Consider the following 14,896-nt stretch of genomic DNA (forward strand, 5'->3'; position numbering starts at 1 on the left):
ACTGGCATGTTTCCCATCCCAGTTTCCTTTGGAGGAAGGGTGGGATATAATATTAATAATAACAGCAGCAATAACATCAACAATAATTTAGCTTGCCTTCTAATATATTAGTGGGCCTGCACTTCAACCTAGGCCAGCCCTCAAGATGCTTGGTTGGGTATACCTGGTTCCCCCCCACCTGGTACCACCCCACATGCTTGGCCCGTAGGAGACTTAGAAAAGAGCCAAAGGGGAGAGGTTTCATGCATCTGCTTTCATAAGCAACTAATTCTGGAGGGCTCCTTCAGGCCCCCATCCGTTTTCTCTGGCTGCCTTGTCCCAGGTTGTCCTCCTCATTAGCGTGTGGAGCCCATTGATCAGGCCTGCGCAGAAACCGCCCTCCGAGAGATGAGCAAGGTGGTTCATCTTAATTGTTTGTTTGGGCATTATTAGCAAGAGCAACGCGATGCTCGGATGTCTTCGGACACCTTGGTAAGCTGACGCAAGCAGCAGCTCCTCAGAAACCTCGGGCCTTTTAAAACAGAGAGCCGCCTTTGTGCTTCTTCTTCTTTTTGCAGGCAGAGGCTATTATAGCCCTGACATTTCTCTAATCACTGACATCAAGGTGGAGCTGCAGTGCATCATGGGAATGCAAAGGAGAGCAAAGGGAATAGAGAGCAAGACGGCAAAGGGGGGGGGAGCTTTCGGAATCAGCAGGAGGGGAGTCTTAAGCTTGGGGAAGAAACCGTCAGCCTTTGAAAGTGATCCAGGCTGGCCATTCATTGGATAGATGGGCATTTGCCCTCGGAAACAGCGTGGCAGGGAATCCGAAAAGCCTAAGGCTCCCACCCCCCCACTTTCCTTTCTTTTTGCAGGCCTGGTCAGTAGGAAGGGGCTTTCTGTCTTTTTAATCCATGATCAAACCTACGATGGACTGACTTGCAATCATGGAAGGGGGCTCCTCATATGATGCTTGGATCAAGGAATCAAGCTCCTTTTAACTACTGCACATCTTGCAGCGCTGCCCCAGCTTTACATGCCTGAACAGCCCATCCCATCAGCCCCAGCCAGCACAGCCAAGGATGCTGGGGACTGTAATCCAAAAACATCCCCATTCCTGATCAAGGTATAGACATCTATATATCTGTATCTAAGGCACTCCTTGGAATGGAACTGAAGACACAAAGCTTGCTCCTCCTCTACAGCAGCGCAGCCTCTACCCACCTCCTTACCTGAAGATAATGATAGGATCGGTCCTTCGCCTTGGCCTCCTGGAGCATCAAGGCTTTCTCCGGGCCTCCTCCCGAGCTGGGGTAGGCCTCCCGCGCTTGGCTGACGGTCATGGTATGCCAGGAGCTCCGCTTGAGAGTCTGGCCATCGAGGGACATGGACATTCCCGCGCAAGCCAAGCACTTGCCCTCCCCACCTCCGCTCTTCAGACTCTTCAAGGTCAAGTCTCTGAAGGCACTTTCAGGGGTGTCCACGCAGTACTGGGTGGCCTGGTCGATGGCGTGCTGCCTCCCGGACACCATGTAGCTGCTGTCGCTGTCCAGGTTGTCGTCGGAGCTCCACCAGCCCATCATCTTGTTCCGGTGGCGGGAGGAGGAGGAAGAGGAGTCCATCTTGCGGTCCTTGCTCTTGCTGCGCTTGCCGTGGCGCGACTGGCGGTGGTGGTGGTGAGGGTGGTGGTGGTGGTACCCTCCCTCGCCCCCCCGGCCTTCCATCTTGGTGCCGTTGTACTCGCGCTTGGAGGGGGCCTCCAGGGAGTGAGACTTGGCAAAGAGCTTCTGGACCGAGTGGACGAGGTGGCGGATGCGGCTGGGGCTCTCGCTCCGTGGCTGCTCCGTGCTGCTGGCCCGCTGGTACTGCAAGGTGTGGAAGCCGTCGTGGTGCAGGGGCAGCTGCTTCTCAAACTGGTCGAGGAGGGTGGGGGGCAGCCGGTTGATCTTGCCGGAAGGGTGGGCGGCCGCCATGCACTCGTCGCAGGAGTCGTACTGCTGCGGCGTGTGGTGCATCCTAGGGAAGGTGCTGCTGCTGCTGGCGGCTGAGAGGGGCTCCGTTAGGCTGAGCGGGGCCTCGGCAGAGCCCCGCGATGGGCAGTAGTGGTCCAGGGAACAAGGCTCACTGGGGCTGAGGAGGTATGGCTGGCGAGACTCCTGGCTATGGTGGATGTATTCCATCGGCTGGTCGCAGGCCTCTGGGACGCAGTGGCAGGGGTGTTCTCGTGACTGGCTGCGCTCCCCATGGTAACTCTTCATGGTGTCATAACCGTGCGCCGCGTGGCCTACTCATCTTGCCATTGGTGGGGTGGCAGCAGACGAACCTACCAAGAGAAATACCAGCAAAAACAGGTGAGGGGAGAGCAGAAGCTCAGTGGTAGAATACATTTCTTGCATGCAGAAGATGCCAGGTTCAATCCCTGGTGCTGGAAAAAAAAAATCTCTTTCTGAAACCTGGAAATGTTTTGCCTGCTGGTGGAAACCAGGGCTAGCCAACATGCTCTCCATATGCTCTTGTATTCCACCTCCCATAGTCCCTGGCCACTGGACATGCTAATAGAATAATAGAGTTGTAGAGGGACCATGAGGGTCATTTAGTCTAGCCCCCTGCAATACAGGAATTTTTTGTCCAATGTGGAGTTCAAACCCATGACTCTGAGATTACGAGTCTCATTCTCTACTGAGACAAGGATGTGATCTCCCATCCAGGTACTAACCAGGCCTGACCCTGCTTAGCTTCAGAGATCAGATGAGTTCAGGAATGTTCAGGGTAGGATAGCCATATACTATATGACTATAGTATGGCTGCTGTTGGAGTGCAACAACATCTGGAGGCCCCCATGTTGGCATTTAAAGGCTAACATAACTGATTCACATTTTTTGAAACAACACACAAGATTTCCATTTCCCCAGATTTTGGAATACAGTTCTCTAGCCAAGTAATTTACAAAACTGTATATACTTTGATGATGTGCGCCTGGAAACGCATGTGTTAGTGAAAACTACATATGCATTACTAGGAGAAACTGCTTTGCAAATCTGTGTATATTAGGCAAAACTACATAGAAAAATATGTAGATTAAGATAAATTTGCACTAAAACGTTGTGAGAAACAGAGAGGAACCAAAATTTACTTGCCTATCCCTAGTGTGGGGGCACATATTCAGGCTTTCCTTTTTTAAGAACAGGCATCCAAAAAGCAAAAGCAGGTGAGCCTGAGCAAAGGTTTCCAAATCTGTCTCCTCCTTGGATGATCAGCACCTGAAACAAGATGGAGAGAAGGCAGAGGCCATGGAGCGATTGGAGACCTGGATTGGAGATCCATACCAATCCAACCTGCAGGAACTTCAATCAAGCTCAGCACCACTGGAGAGACCTCCCCACCCCCTTAGCTCTTAGTCAAAACTTTGACTCAAAAGTGACTGCAGCTTGCAACTGGAACCAGACTTCAAAGAATCAGGGAAGGAAAGGGGGCAAAAAAACCTGAGCTGTGAAAGAACAGATCCCTGCTGATCGCACATTTCTCAGTTTCAACCAGGAGAATTGAGTGGTGAAGCTTTTCCTGCAGGTTGGGAAGAAGTACATTTGAATCTTCACCCACCATAACAAAACAAAGCAAAGCAACCCACCACAAACCTAGCGGTGGGCAAATCTGTCACTTTTCAGTTTCTCTCAGTTTCCCAACCTTCAGTTCTCCACATTTCCATCTCAGTTTTAATTTTAAAAAGCTCTCATGAAAATTCACCAGCATTTTGGGATGAATGTCTCCTTATATACATATGTACAATTTTGCCAAATATATACATTTTTGCAAAGCAATTACCCCAAATACAATATATAATATATAAATCAATACACAATTGTGTATATTGTTTTTTACTTGCATATGCATTTCAATGCTCACTTTACGCCACTATGTGCATTTTTTTTGTACACATTACTTGGCTGGAGAATATAGCGAACTGCAAATTTTGAAGATGGCTGTTTCAGTCTCCATATTGTTTTGGAAAATGCAGATGGTGTGGGTTCAACTTTAAATACAAACGGCATCAGATTTCTCCCCCATCCTCTGTACATATAGATAAATGCACATTGGGTTGTTCTAGGCTCCATCTGGCAAACTGTTTGCATGGGGAGAATCCGGTGGATGATGGGTGGAGCCAGCTGGTCTAGGGCAAAGGCTGAGTGGGATGTGGGAGAATGAGGACGGAGCATTGATGGGCTGGGGGTGGAATCTAGCAGGCTGCGGGTAGAACCTGGTGTATTTGGGGTAGAGTCTGATATAGTGCTGTCAGGTGTAGTATGGCTGGAATATAGCTGGTTTGTTTATTCATAATTTAAAAGAAATTCTAAGCTGCTTAATATTTTAAAAACCTCTAAGCAGGGCACAACATTGAAACAATAAACAATATCATGAAAACAAAAATACAGCCTGAAACCAGCAAAACAGTAAATCAAGATGTGCTACATCCAGAGCATTCCCCTGATCCACCAAGCTTGTAACTCTATCAGAAAAGGAAATAAGATTAGCCTGGCATGACTTGTTTTTGAGACACCCATGCTGCAAGGTAGGTCTGGGAGAGACCCTTGTCTGAAATTCTACAGAACCGTTAGTGTAGAAACCACTGAACTAGATGGACCAATGGTTTCATTCAGCCTAGGATTCAATTGCCAGCTTATATCCTCCCATTCTTCCAAGGAGTCCTTGGCTCTCATTTCCTTTCCCTCATATTTTATCCTGACAACAACCCTGTGAGTAGGCCAGGCTGAGGGTCTGTGAATGGCCCAAGGTCACCCAGTGAGCTTCATGCCTAACAGGGGATTTGAACTCTGGTCTCCCACATCCTAGTCTGACACTTTAACCACTACACTGTACTGGCTCTTGAGTGTCGGCAACCCTACAGAGGAAGCTGGTAAGTTCGGATGCAAAAGCTGGTTGCTCTAGGCTTGAGAAGGAGATATATGTGCACCTTCCCATTCCAGGACAAAACATTATGGCAGGAGTTGAGAAGCCCCTGTGGATAGTTTTTCATGTTATCACTCCCCCTGCTTTTTTTTTTTTAAAGTGTGGATTCATTTTTAGCTATTCATAAAAAATGCAAGGATGGATGGATAGATGAATGAATGTAAGGAGGGGGGAAAGAGGAGGCCAAAGGAAAAGAAAAGCAGAGGGGAGAGAGAAAAGGCACAAGGTCACTCCATTCTTGGAGCAGATTTATGGGGGCGCCGTGCAGCCAGGCTCTTGCAAGCCACAAATCACACTTCAATTATTCATAAATATAAAACTGCAGCATTAAAAAGCGGGAGGGGAAGCAACTGCGGCAAGAGGCATCCTCAAACCTGCATGACGGCTGCCTTGTCAGTTCAGCTGGGATGCCAGGGCACTTGTCAGGCAAAGGCAAAGCACTCAGGCCACCCACAAAAAAGCTCCACATCTTCAAAAATGTGCGACATTTCAAGCTGGGAGGATGTTTCTCTGTCACCATTGTCCTGAGGTGTCTTGGCAAGGCGCTGGGAGCAAATATGAAGCGTAATGCACACATGCCGGGGTCTTATTGGGACCCTGAACTTAGCCACAGTTCTGGGTGACAAATAGATCTTTCTTCAGCGTCCACCTGAGCTTTGCTGGATGGCTGCCTTTTTAAGGTTGTTCGAATCACTGAATACAAATGGAGGAGTGAAATAATTCCCTTCATTGACTACAATTCTAGACCAGGTGTTCCCCCCCCCAGGCACAGGGGCTGAATGTGGCCCCTAGGCCTCTTTTGTTTGGCCCATGGCACTCTCTGCAAGCCACGCCCCTCCTCTGCCCTGCTCCATGCCCTTCCTGAGTGCTTTCGTCTGGCTGGGATGTGTCCCTGAACTGTGACAATGACTCTTGCTTGCTTGGATGGAGAAAAGTGTGTGTAGAACCCTAAGAATACAAGGAGAGCCTGCTGGAAGAGGCCAATGGCCTACCTTGTCCAGCATCCTGTTCTCACAACAGCCAACCAGATGCCTTTGGCTTCCAGCAACTGGTATTCAGAAGCATTATTGCCCAGTGGCGTAGCGTGGGGGGTGCAGGGGGGACCGGCCGCACCGGGTGCAACATCTGGGGGTTAGGGTTAGGGGGCGCAAATCCACGGGTTAGGGGGCGCAAATTACTTGCCTTGCCCCGGGTGCTGACAACCCACGCTACGCCACTGTTATTGCCTCTGACTGTGGAGGCAGAGCAGAGTCATTATGGCTAGAAGCCTCTGACTGTGGTGCAGCTGGAATAAAGAAGTAGGGAGAAATTCAGCTCAGTTCACCTTTAAAGATGAATCTATCTAATTCACACTTCCTGAAACAATATGCAAATTGAAGCGTATTTGTCTTTTGAGAACGGCGCTTCTCCTAATTTTATAATGCAGCCAAGTAATGTGCACAAACATGTATATATTAGGTAAATTGTGTATAAAATTGCATATGTTCATGAAAACAGCATACAAAGATGCTTTATACTGGAGAAAGTTGCTTTGCAAAAATGTGTAGATTCAGGAGAAATTCACATTATAACGCTAATGAACTTTTGGGAAAACTTTTTCTGAAAAAGAATTTGCAAATTGATGTGGAGAACTGATGTGGAGATGGGAAAAATGAGAAACGGAGATAAACCAGAGCCGTTGGACTCTTCCATCATTAACTGAAAGGTAGCCTTCAGTACCTTTCAGTACTGATGCAAGAGTTGCATCAGTTACTCTGCCCTCTTGTGGCTCTAGTCATGCCACCACTGGCACCCATCCCTGGAAGCCTTCTTCAAAGAATCCTGGGAACTGTAGCTTGTTAAGGGTGCTGAGCATTGTTAGGAAAGACCTTTATTCCGCTAATGTAACCTTGGTCCCTATGTCTACTCATGCAATGCTATTAAGGACCTCAAAACACCCACAACATCAGGGGTTCATCTACCTGCTCAACTTCCAGCATGAGCTATAAACTCTCATCTACCTATAAAGCTGCTTTGCATTCTGCATAGGCCGAACTGGCTAATTTCTACTGCAAAACAATTAAAAATAAAATAAAATGGGCACGAATCTGACATTGGAAATGGCATTAGGGAAAAGCCAGTGAGGGAATATCTCCAGCCCCCAGGATATTCTGCAACTGATCTTAAGGTGGCTATTGAACAAAAGAATTTCAAATGGAGACTGCAACAGGGAACTGCCAAATTACAATCAGAAGATTCAAATCTGCATCTTAAATCAAGATAATGCTTTTTTTTAAAAGCACATGATGTGTGTCAGTTAGGTTGCCAATGCTAGAATTTCCAGAGTGGTGCCATGTTAGCCTTCAATCCTAACCTTTATATCTCAATAGACAAAGTTAGATTTGTGTTGTTAGTCTCTTGTAACAAAATCAACAAAGAGTCTTGTGATACCTCAAAGATTAACAAATGCCAGGACTTTTTGTTATCACCAAGACAGCCCTGCTAATTGCCGTTGTAGCTATTTGCTTTTGTGTAATTATCTGTCCTTTTTTATTCCCTCTGACCTTCCTCTACACACACACATCCTTGGGTTCCTCTCTCTCTCTCATTCTCTCTCTCTCTCTCTCTCTCTCTCTCTCTATTAATTAATTAATTAATTAATTCACTCAAAGACATTTTACTCCACACATCAGCCAGAAAAGGTTCCTAGTGTGGCTCCCAAATCAATATCAACAAGACAGACTCCGCCCTTAGGTTTATAATCTACAAAGAAATGATACAAAAGGAAAAGGGACTGGGAGGGCGAAGGGAAAAGATAACTTTGACACTATTTCTTAGCTATAATTTGGGATTGTTTCATGCATCTAATGAAGTGGAATCTGGTCCATTAATGTTTATACCAGGGGTGGAGGGCCCTGGTGCCCTTCTGAGGTTGTTGGATTCCAGCTCCCATAATCTCAAGACAGGATGACCAATGGTCCTTTAAGATAGATACCTTACAGCAGGGGAGGCAAAAGCCAGGCCCTCCAGTATTCTGTGGTCTGGGGGAAAAGAAGGTGGACAGAGACACTGCATGATAGACCTCTATAGTTCTGTAGAGTGGGGGAGAATAAGAAAGTAGGCAAGCGTTGAGACTGTATAATTAAATGAGGTGGCCAAACAATGTTATTTGAAACTTAGTGTTGCTGACCCTGAGCAGAGTCTGGGACTTCCTGGAGGGATAACAGCTGAACTAGGTCACCTCTAATATCCCAAAGCAGACTTCCATGGAAGGTACCTTGGCTGCTAAAATTGACTGGACCTCTCAGAAGGAGAAAGCAAACGGTGATGGAATCCATAACATAACAAGAATTGCCTTTGCCCTGTGCAAACCTCCACCGTTCAGCCCAGACGCTGAGGTCCAGCTCTGAGGGCCTTTGGGCGGTTCCCTCATTGCGAGAAGTGAGGTTACAGGGAACCAGGCAGAGGGCCTTCTTGGTAGTGGCACCCGCTCTGTGGAACGCCCTCCCATCAGATGTCAAGGAAATAAACAACTGTCTGACTTTTAGAAGACATCTGACGGCAGCCCTGTTTAGGGAAGTTTTTAATGTTTGAAGTTTTATTCTGTTTTTAGTCCTATGTTGGGAGTCACCCAGAGTGGCTGAGGAAACCCAACCAGATGGGTGGGGTATAAATAATAAAATTATGGTGATGATGATGATGATGTGCTCCAGAGTTCCTTGCAGCTGTGCATAGAACATTCATCCACTAACATTTCTTCACAGCCCTTTCTGGGTGGAGCATCTGCTTCGGGTCTGCTGCAAATGTTCCATGTTCTATTCATTCACTCTGCACTAATGCTAAAGCAAAAGAGAATAGTTGTGCTCATGGTTGAAGATCTATAAATGCAACTGTACTATCCTATGTAATCAGCAGTTGAAATTATATCTCAGCAGCTGCGGTGTGTGAAACAGCAGGCTGCGTGCTGCAATGCGCTTTAGTGTTCCAGTGCATGGATGTGCACTAGGGATTCATCTGCACCAGGGGTTGCCAAGGGGATGCCCTCCAGAGGTTGTTGGACTACAGTGCCCATCTGCTCCAGCCAGCATGGCCAGTGCTCAAAGGATGATGGGAGCTGGAGTCCAGCGACATTTGGAGGGCACCACATGGGCTACCTGATTTACGCAACCCCCCTTCAGAAATTTAACTTCCAGGGTTTCCAGTGAGGGAGGTGAATCCTGACTCATGGCTACCATAGTCATTCCAGCAATCTCAATTTTCATTAGTTAGCTCAAAAAGCAAACTTTTGGATGAAATTGGGACCATGTTTTACCAGAGGAAAAACCTTTACTGTCTGTCCCCCCATCAGCAGAGGGGATCTTCTGAGCCATGTTTCCAGAGGACACCCCAAAAGCTGGAGCCAACCTCATGGGTTGCATTTTCCACGTCGTCTATGTGCAAAGCAGTATGCGAGGGATTTGTTATAACCTCATTAGGACCCTTCAGAAAGCTTCCTTCCAAGGAGGAAATGACTTCGTTCCGTGCGTAGCTTGACTAATTAACAGGCATCATTAGCAATCTTGTTAGCATATTAAGAAGGGGCGCCATAGGCTACCTGGCACTGCTATTGCAACTGGAAAGGTAAATTGTACCAGGGAAAAGGTATTGGCAGAATTATGCCTTCTTGGGGTTACAGAAGAAGTGATGGCGGCGTTAGGAAAAGAATCGAAAGGCAAGTGGCAATACTAGGGCTGCAAGCTCGCCCTACATAATAGACTCCTTAGCATTCCTATCAGGGGTGGGGAGCCTTAGGCCTGGGGGCCAAATGTGGCCCTGCAGACTTCTCAATCTGGCCCTCAGACTCCTTCCCCTTCCCAAGGCCTGGCTTCACACCCTCCTGGAATGTCTTTGCTTGTAACCCTGATTGCTTTATTGGATAGCATATCAAGAGGGAGGTGTGAGCTTGTGTAGAAATTAGCCTACTGTACAAAGTAAAATGTGCATTTATGGCCCCACCCTCTTTTGCCTCTGGCCCCGCCCACTCCTGGGATGTGGCCTTCCGAAGGTTGCCCATAAGGGATTGCAGCTTCAGACAGAGAAAGGTTCCCCACTCCTGATTCATATTGTGCTTATGAATGGTCAAAACACTTCACGTATGTTATTTTGTACTCCTTACAACAACACTGCAAAATTAATTGTTGGCATCTGTCTGTCTCGGGAGGCAATGGAGGACTGTACCTTTGAGGGTCACACTGTTGGAAGGTTGCAGCGCCTGCTGTGGCTGTGGAGACTGATATGGGAGAGACATGGTTTGCTGCAGCTGGGGCAGATGAAGGTGTCCGGTTGTGCTGCTGCAGATGCACCATGCTGTTTCTTCTCTCTGCTCTCCTCCTAGTGGTCATTCCTCTTCTGGTCACTGCTGTGGATACATGACCTGCCTGTCTGTCTCCAGGCACTGCAGTCATTTGCAAGAGATTCCCACACAGCGGGGTTGATGTTGCCAACCTTCACAACTCATTTGCAGACATCTTTCTAACATATGGGCCTGGTACCTGCCAATGGGCCTGGTACCTGTAGCCAGCTCCCCATACAGCACATCCTTGGAGATCCTGCCACCCATTCTGTGGACACGACCAAGCCAGAGTAGATGTCACTGAGACAGGAGTGCAAACATGCTGGGAATGTGGGCCTGGGAGAGCACACCTTTGTTTGAAACTCTGTCCTGACATGTGATACCCAAAATCCTCCTGACACAGCGCTTGTGGAAGGCATTGAGGCGTCACCACTGATGGCTGTGATTGCCCAAGACTCGCCTTCATAAAGCAGCATGCTCAACACGCAAGCCTGGTAGAACTTCATCTTGGTTAGCATCACATTCTCCCATACCCTTCTGGAGAGGTGAGCCATTGCTGTATAGCTGACTTGCTCATACGCTTGGCAAGTAGGGCAGTAGCATTAGCCTCACATTTCAGGTGGGAAGTGATGCAGTTTTGAACCTTGCCCGGTTGATGTCCATGGCTAGAAGTGAATGATGGTGCCTGGAAGCCATGTCTGGTCCTGGAAAAGGCAGATCTGATCATGGTGACCCATGCTTTCATTACAACCTGACTGGATTACTGCAACACACTCCAAGTGAGGCTACCTAGAAACTTCAACTGTCCAGAATCCAGCGGTTATAGATTCTTGAACAGAGCCAGTTATCTAGAATATGAGCTTCTCTTGCATTGGCTTCTGAGTCATTTCTGGGACCCATTCAAAGTGACGCTCATGGCCTTTGAAGTCTAATATGACACTTAAAGGATGGCCTTAGGAAGCTGCCTTATATCATCCAAGTCAGACCATTGGTTCATCTAGATCAGCACTGCCTACCCTAGGGGGTAGCTAAAATGGTGCTTCAGGGTGTTGTTGGAGTGTAATTGGGATGGAAAAGGAACCTGCAGAATTCAGATCTCAATGTGGATTCACCTGATTTGATCTGAGCGGATAATGGCCTGAATCAAATCATGAGGCTCTATTAGTCTTCTGTAGAATCTGAAGTCCTATGGATCCCATTAAAAGGCATGAGCTGTAGCTCAGTAGTAGAACATCTGCACTGCATGCAGGAGGTCCCAGGTTCAATCCTTGGTGTTCTGGGGTAGGGAATGTCCCCTGCTGGAAACCATGGAGAGTTGCTGCGTGTCGGTGTAGACAATACTAAGCAAGATGGAGCTCCCTATGGGAGCACAGCTCTGATACTGTTTTCAGGGCAGCAGCAATGATGCTATTTGCTGGAGTGCCAGGGTAAGTGATGGCATGCTATTTATTGGGCATGGTAAGTGATTGGGTTGAGCATGAGGCTTTCAAGTTGGTTTGTGACGTGTTAATATTGAAGATGATCGAGGATGAGGACAATCACCAAGGAAAGGTTGGATACTTGTTTTTTTCAGCTAAATAGACAAATGGTCTGACTAAATATAAAGCAGCTTGCTTTGTTCCTATGGCAGCCATAGGCAAACTCAGCCCTCCAGATGTTTTGGGACTACAATTCCCATCATCCCTGACCACTGGTCCTGTTAGCTAGGGATGATGGGAGTTGTAGTCCCAAAACACCTGGAGGGCCGAGTTTGCCTATGCCTGCCCTATGGTATCAAACCCAGGATGTTCTGCATGCAAAACGTGTTTTATTACTGAGCTTTGGCCATATTCTCACCTATGACTCTATGTATTAAGATTATCGACTGATGCAGTCTGTGTAAACCATCAGCCTCTGAAGGTGGGACATAGGACCTTTTCAGTGGCTGCACTTACACTTTGGCACTCTATAAAGGTCTTCCTCTCTTTAGACAGGCATTTGGCCTGGTCTGCTGTTAATTTTAGCTCCCTCTGGCACACGAATCCTTGTTTTTAAGCTATTTTGCCAGCTGTCTTTTGTCATCTTCTATTGCTGTTATTGCTTAGATGTCCTTTATTGTCTTTTTATTGCTCCTTGTAAGCCACCTTGGACATTTTATGGGGAAGACAGGATATAAATATTCTTAAATAGGCTGCAACAGGGGTAGCCAATGTGGTGCCCTCCAGAAAATGTTGGGTAACAACTCCCATCATTTGCAACCAGCATAGCCAGTGGTCAGTGTTGATGGGATTTGCAGTCCAACAACAACTGGAAGGCACCATGTTGGGTATTCCTAGCTGAAAAGATGATGGTTCGTTGGGAGCAAGTCTTGCTCCAGTCCAAAGGAGCATGATGAAGTCTGCTTAAAGCAATCTGGAGTCCATTCCTGATCGTTCCTATGAAGCACCACCCTTATCTTCCCCATACCTGACAGCATGTATGATGTCGGGTATAGGACATGTGGGCATGTGCTTCCCCTCAATGGCCTCATGAGCCATGTTTCACCTGTGGGTCAGAGGTTCCCCACCCCTGGTGTAAGGAATGCACTCTGCCACAGAGCTATAGTCCTCCCTGAGTTCATCATGCTCTGACTTCTCAAGTGACTGCTTTCTCATGTGATTGAGCCACTAGATATTAAATCAGTACAGGCAGAAACTCCACCTCATTTGTCTGCCATTATATCTTGCCAAATATTGAAATCTGATATTGTATGATGTCAAATAAAGATGGGAAATCTTCAGCAGCTATCTGGAGAATAATGGGGTGAGGGAAGAAATTTGCTTTTGTTTGCATTTTAATTTGAAACCACCTAATTAGGACTTCTCACAATATGCAAACTGAAACACAGCTATCCTTCAAAATTCATACTTCTTCAAACTTTGCAATGCAGTTATCTACTTGAAAAGCGTGCATGAAAATGCATATATTAGTGAAAAATAGCACACAAGATTACATACCACAATGCATTATATTGGGAAAATTGCTTGCAAAAATGTGTTTATTAATCAAAATTGCATACAAAAATGTGTTTATTAGGAGAAATTCTCACTGAAGTGCTGATGAATTTCCATGAGGATTAAAAAGCGGGGGGGGGGGGAATAATTGCTGAGGAAATGCAGAGAACTGAATTTGAGTTTGGAAAAAATGAGATATGGAGAAAACCAAAATGAACAGATTCATCTGTCCCTACTGGGCATTTTTAGAGTAGAATGCTTAGGAGAAAATACTTTTCAGCTGCTCTGTTGAATGTATACACCTGGGCTGCAGTTTAGTTATTGTGCTCCTGTCCTCCTTTGAACAAGAAGAATTTCAGAAGCTGTTTCTCTGCATGACAAGCCCCTGCCCCATTTACAGGAGACACACAGAGGTTCAGGGTTCCTTGCAAGGGAACAAGCTCTCCAGCTCCCAGACTAGATGAAGGATAAATTGCCTCTTGCCAGGAGGCTGCAGTGCTGGACGCCCGCAGATTGAAAATTGGTAGCTTTTCTTTGCCATCTCTGATCCCTGGCAATGTCAGGGTTTGCAATGCACTTGAAATAACAGAGCTGCAGGGAGCAGCATTACAGGATGGAACCATTAGTCAGATGGCCCAAGGCTTTGGAATACCCTTAAGAAGAAGAAGTCCCTTTAAATAAGCATCCAGTTTGCAAGCTTCTCTTCACCTCTCCAGGTTTATATTTTAATGGGACTGTTTTATTGTGCATTTTAATTATGGATGTTTACATTTTAATGTTTGTGTAATTGTTTTTTTTTTTAAATAAACTATTTAGAAGCCTTAGAAGCCTTGTTATGGTATTAAGTGGCACGTACACCATACATTTAAACCACCATGATACTGCTTTGAATACACAGTTTACCCCAAAGAATCCTGGGAAGTGTAGTTTGTCAAGGGTGCTGAGAGTTGTAAGGAGACCCCCTATTCCTCTCCCAGAACTCCAATTCCCAGAGTTCTTTGCAAAGATGGATTGATTGTTAAACCCATCTGGGAACTGTAGCTCTGGGAGGGGAATAGGGTGTCTCCTAACAATTCTCAGCACCCTTAACAAACTACAGCTCCCAGAGTACTTTGGAGAAAGCTGTGACTGTTTGAAGTGATATCATACCGCTTGAAATGCATGGTGTGAATGTGGTCTAAATTAACTACTACTAAAAGTAGTAGTGATAGCAGGAGCTAAGAAGAATGGGGAAATCCATCAGTTGGCATAAAATAAATAACAGCACGCACATGCACCCCCCCTAACTTGGTGGAACACCTTTAAATATTGCAACTGCTACAGCAAAAAATATATTAAAAAGTTAAGGGAGGGGGGTCGGAAAAAAAGAAAAGAAAGAAAACCAGAAAGTCACAACAGCCAACCAAGCCTGTCATTATGCAGTGAGCCAGCTTTTGTGCAGACAAATTAGATGTAATAAACAAAGTCGGGCCTGGGGATTGTGTGGGTGAGGGAGCCTTGCAATTTTCTCATAAAGATGTTGGCGCTGAGCTGTCATCCCCTGACGACCTGAAGTGCAAGGGAGACACCTATCTGGGTGGCTCAGCACATGAGTGCCAGCTCTGGGATTCAAGGAGCCTTCAGGGCAAGCCTCCCCTAATTCTCTGCAAACTAAGGACTCTGTTACACC

General features: G+C 46.5%; 1 protein-coding gene across 3 annotated transcripts in view; it reads right to left on the reverse strand.

Annotated features, from left to right (window-relative positions):
* The window catches only part of DLGAP3 (DLG associated protein 3), a 186,589-nt gene that overhangs the window by 36,407 nt on the left and 135,286 nt on the right, over nt 1-14,896 (reverse strand). For 2 of the 3 annotated variants that reach the window (XM_082233191.1, XM_082233189.1), the window contains exons 3-4: nt 3,117-3,239; nt 1,212-2,302 (exon numbers count right to left, since the gene is read on the reverse strand). In XM_082233191.1, coding sequence (XP_082089317.1) covers nt 1,212-2,237 — 1,026 coding nt within the window. In that variant the 5' untranslated portion in view covers nt 2,238-2,302; nt 3,117-3,239. The remainder of the gene's footprint in view (nt 1-1,211; nt 2,303-3,116; nt 3,240-14,896) is intronic. The other variant, XM_082233190.1, reaches the window with a different exon arrangement.

Source organism: Podarcis vaucheri (genome assembly GCF_965113315.1).
Source record: "Podarcis vaucheri genome assembly, chromosome: 7".
In the NCBI taxonomy this organism is placed as follows: Eukaryota; Metazoa; Chordata; class Lepidosauria; order Squamata; family Lacertidae; genus Podarcis; species Podarcis vaucheri.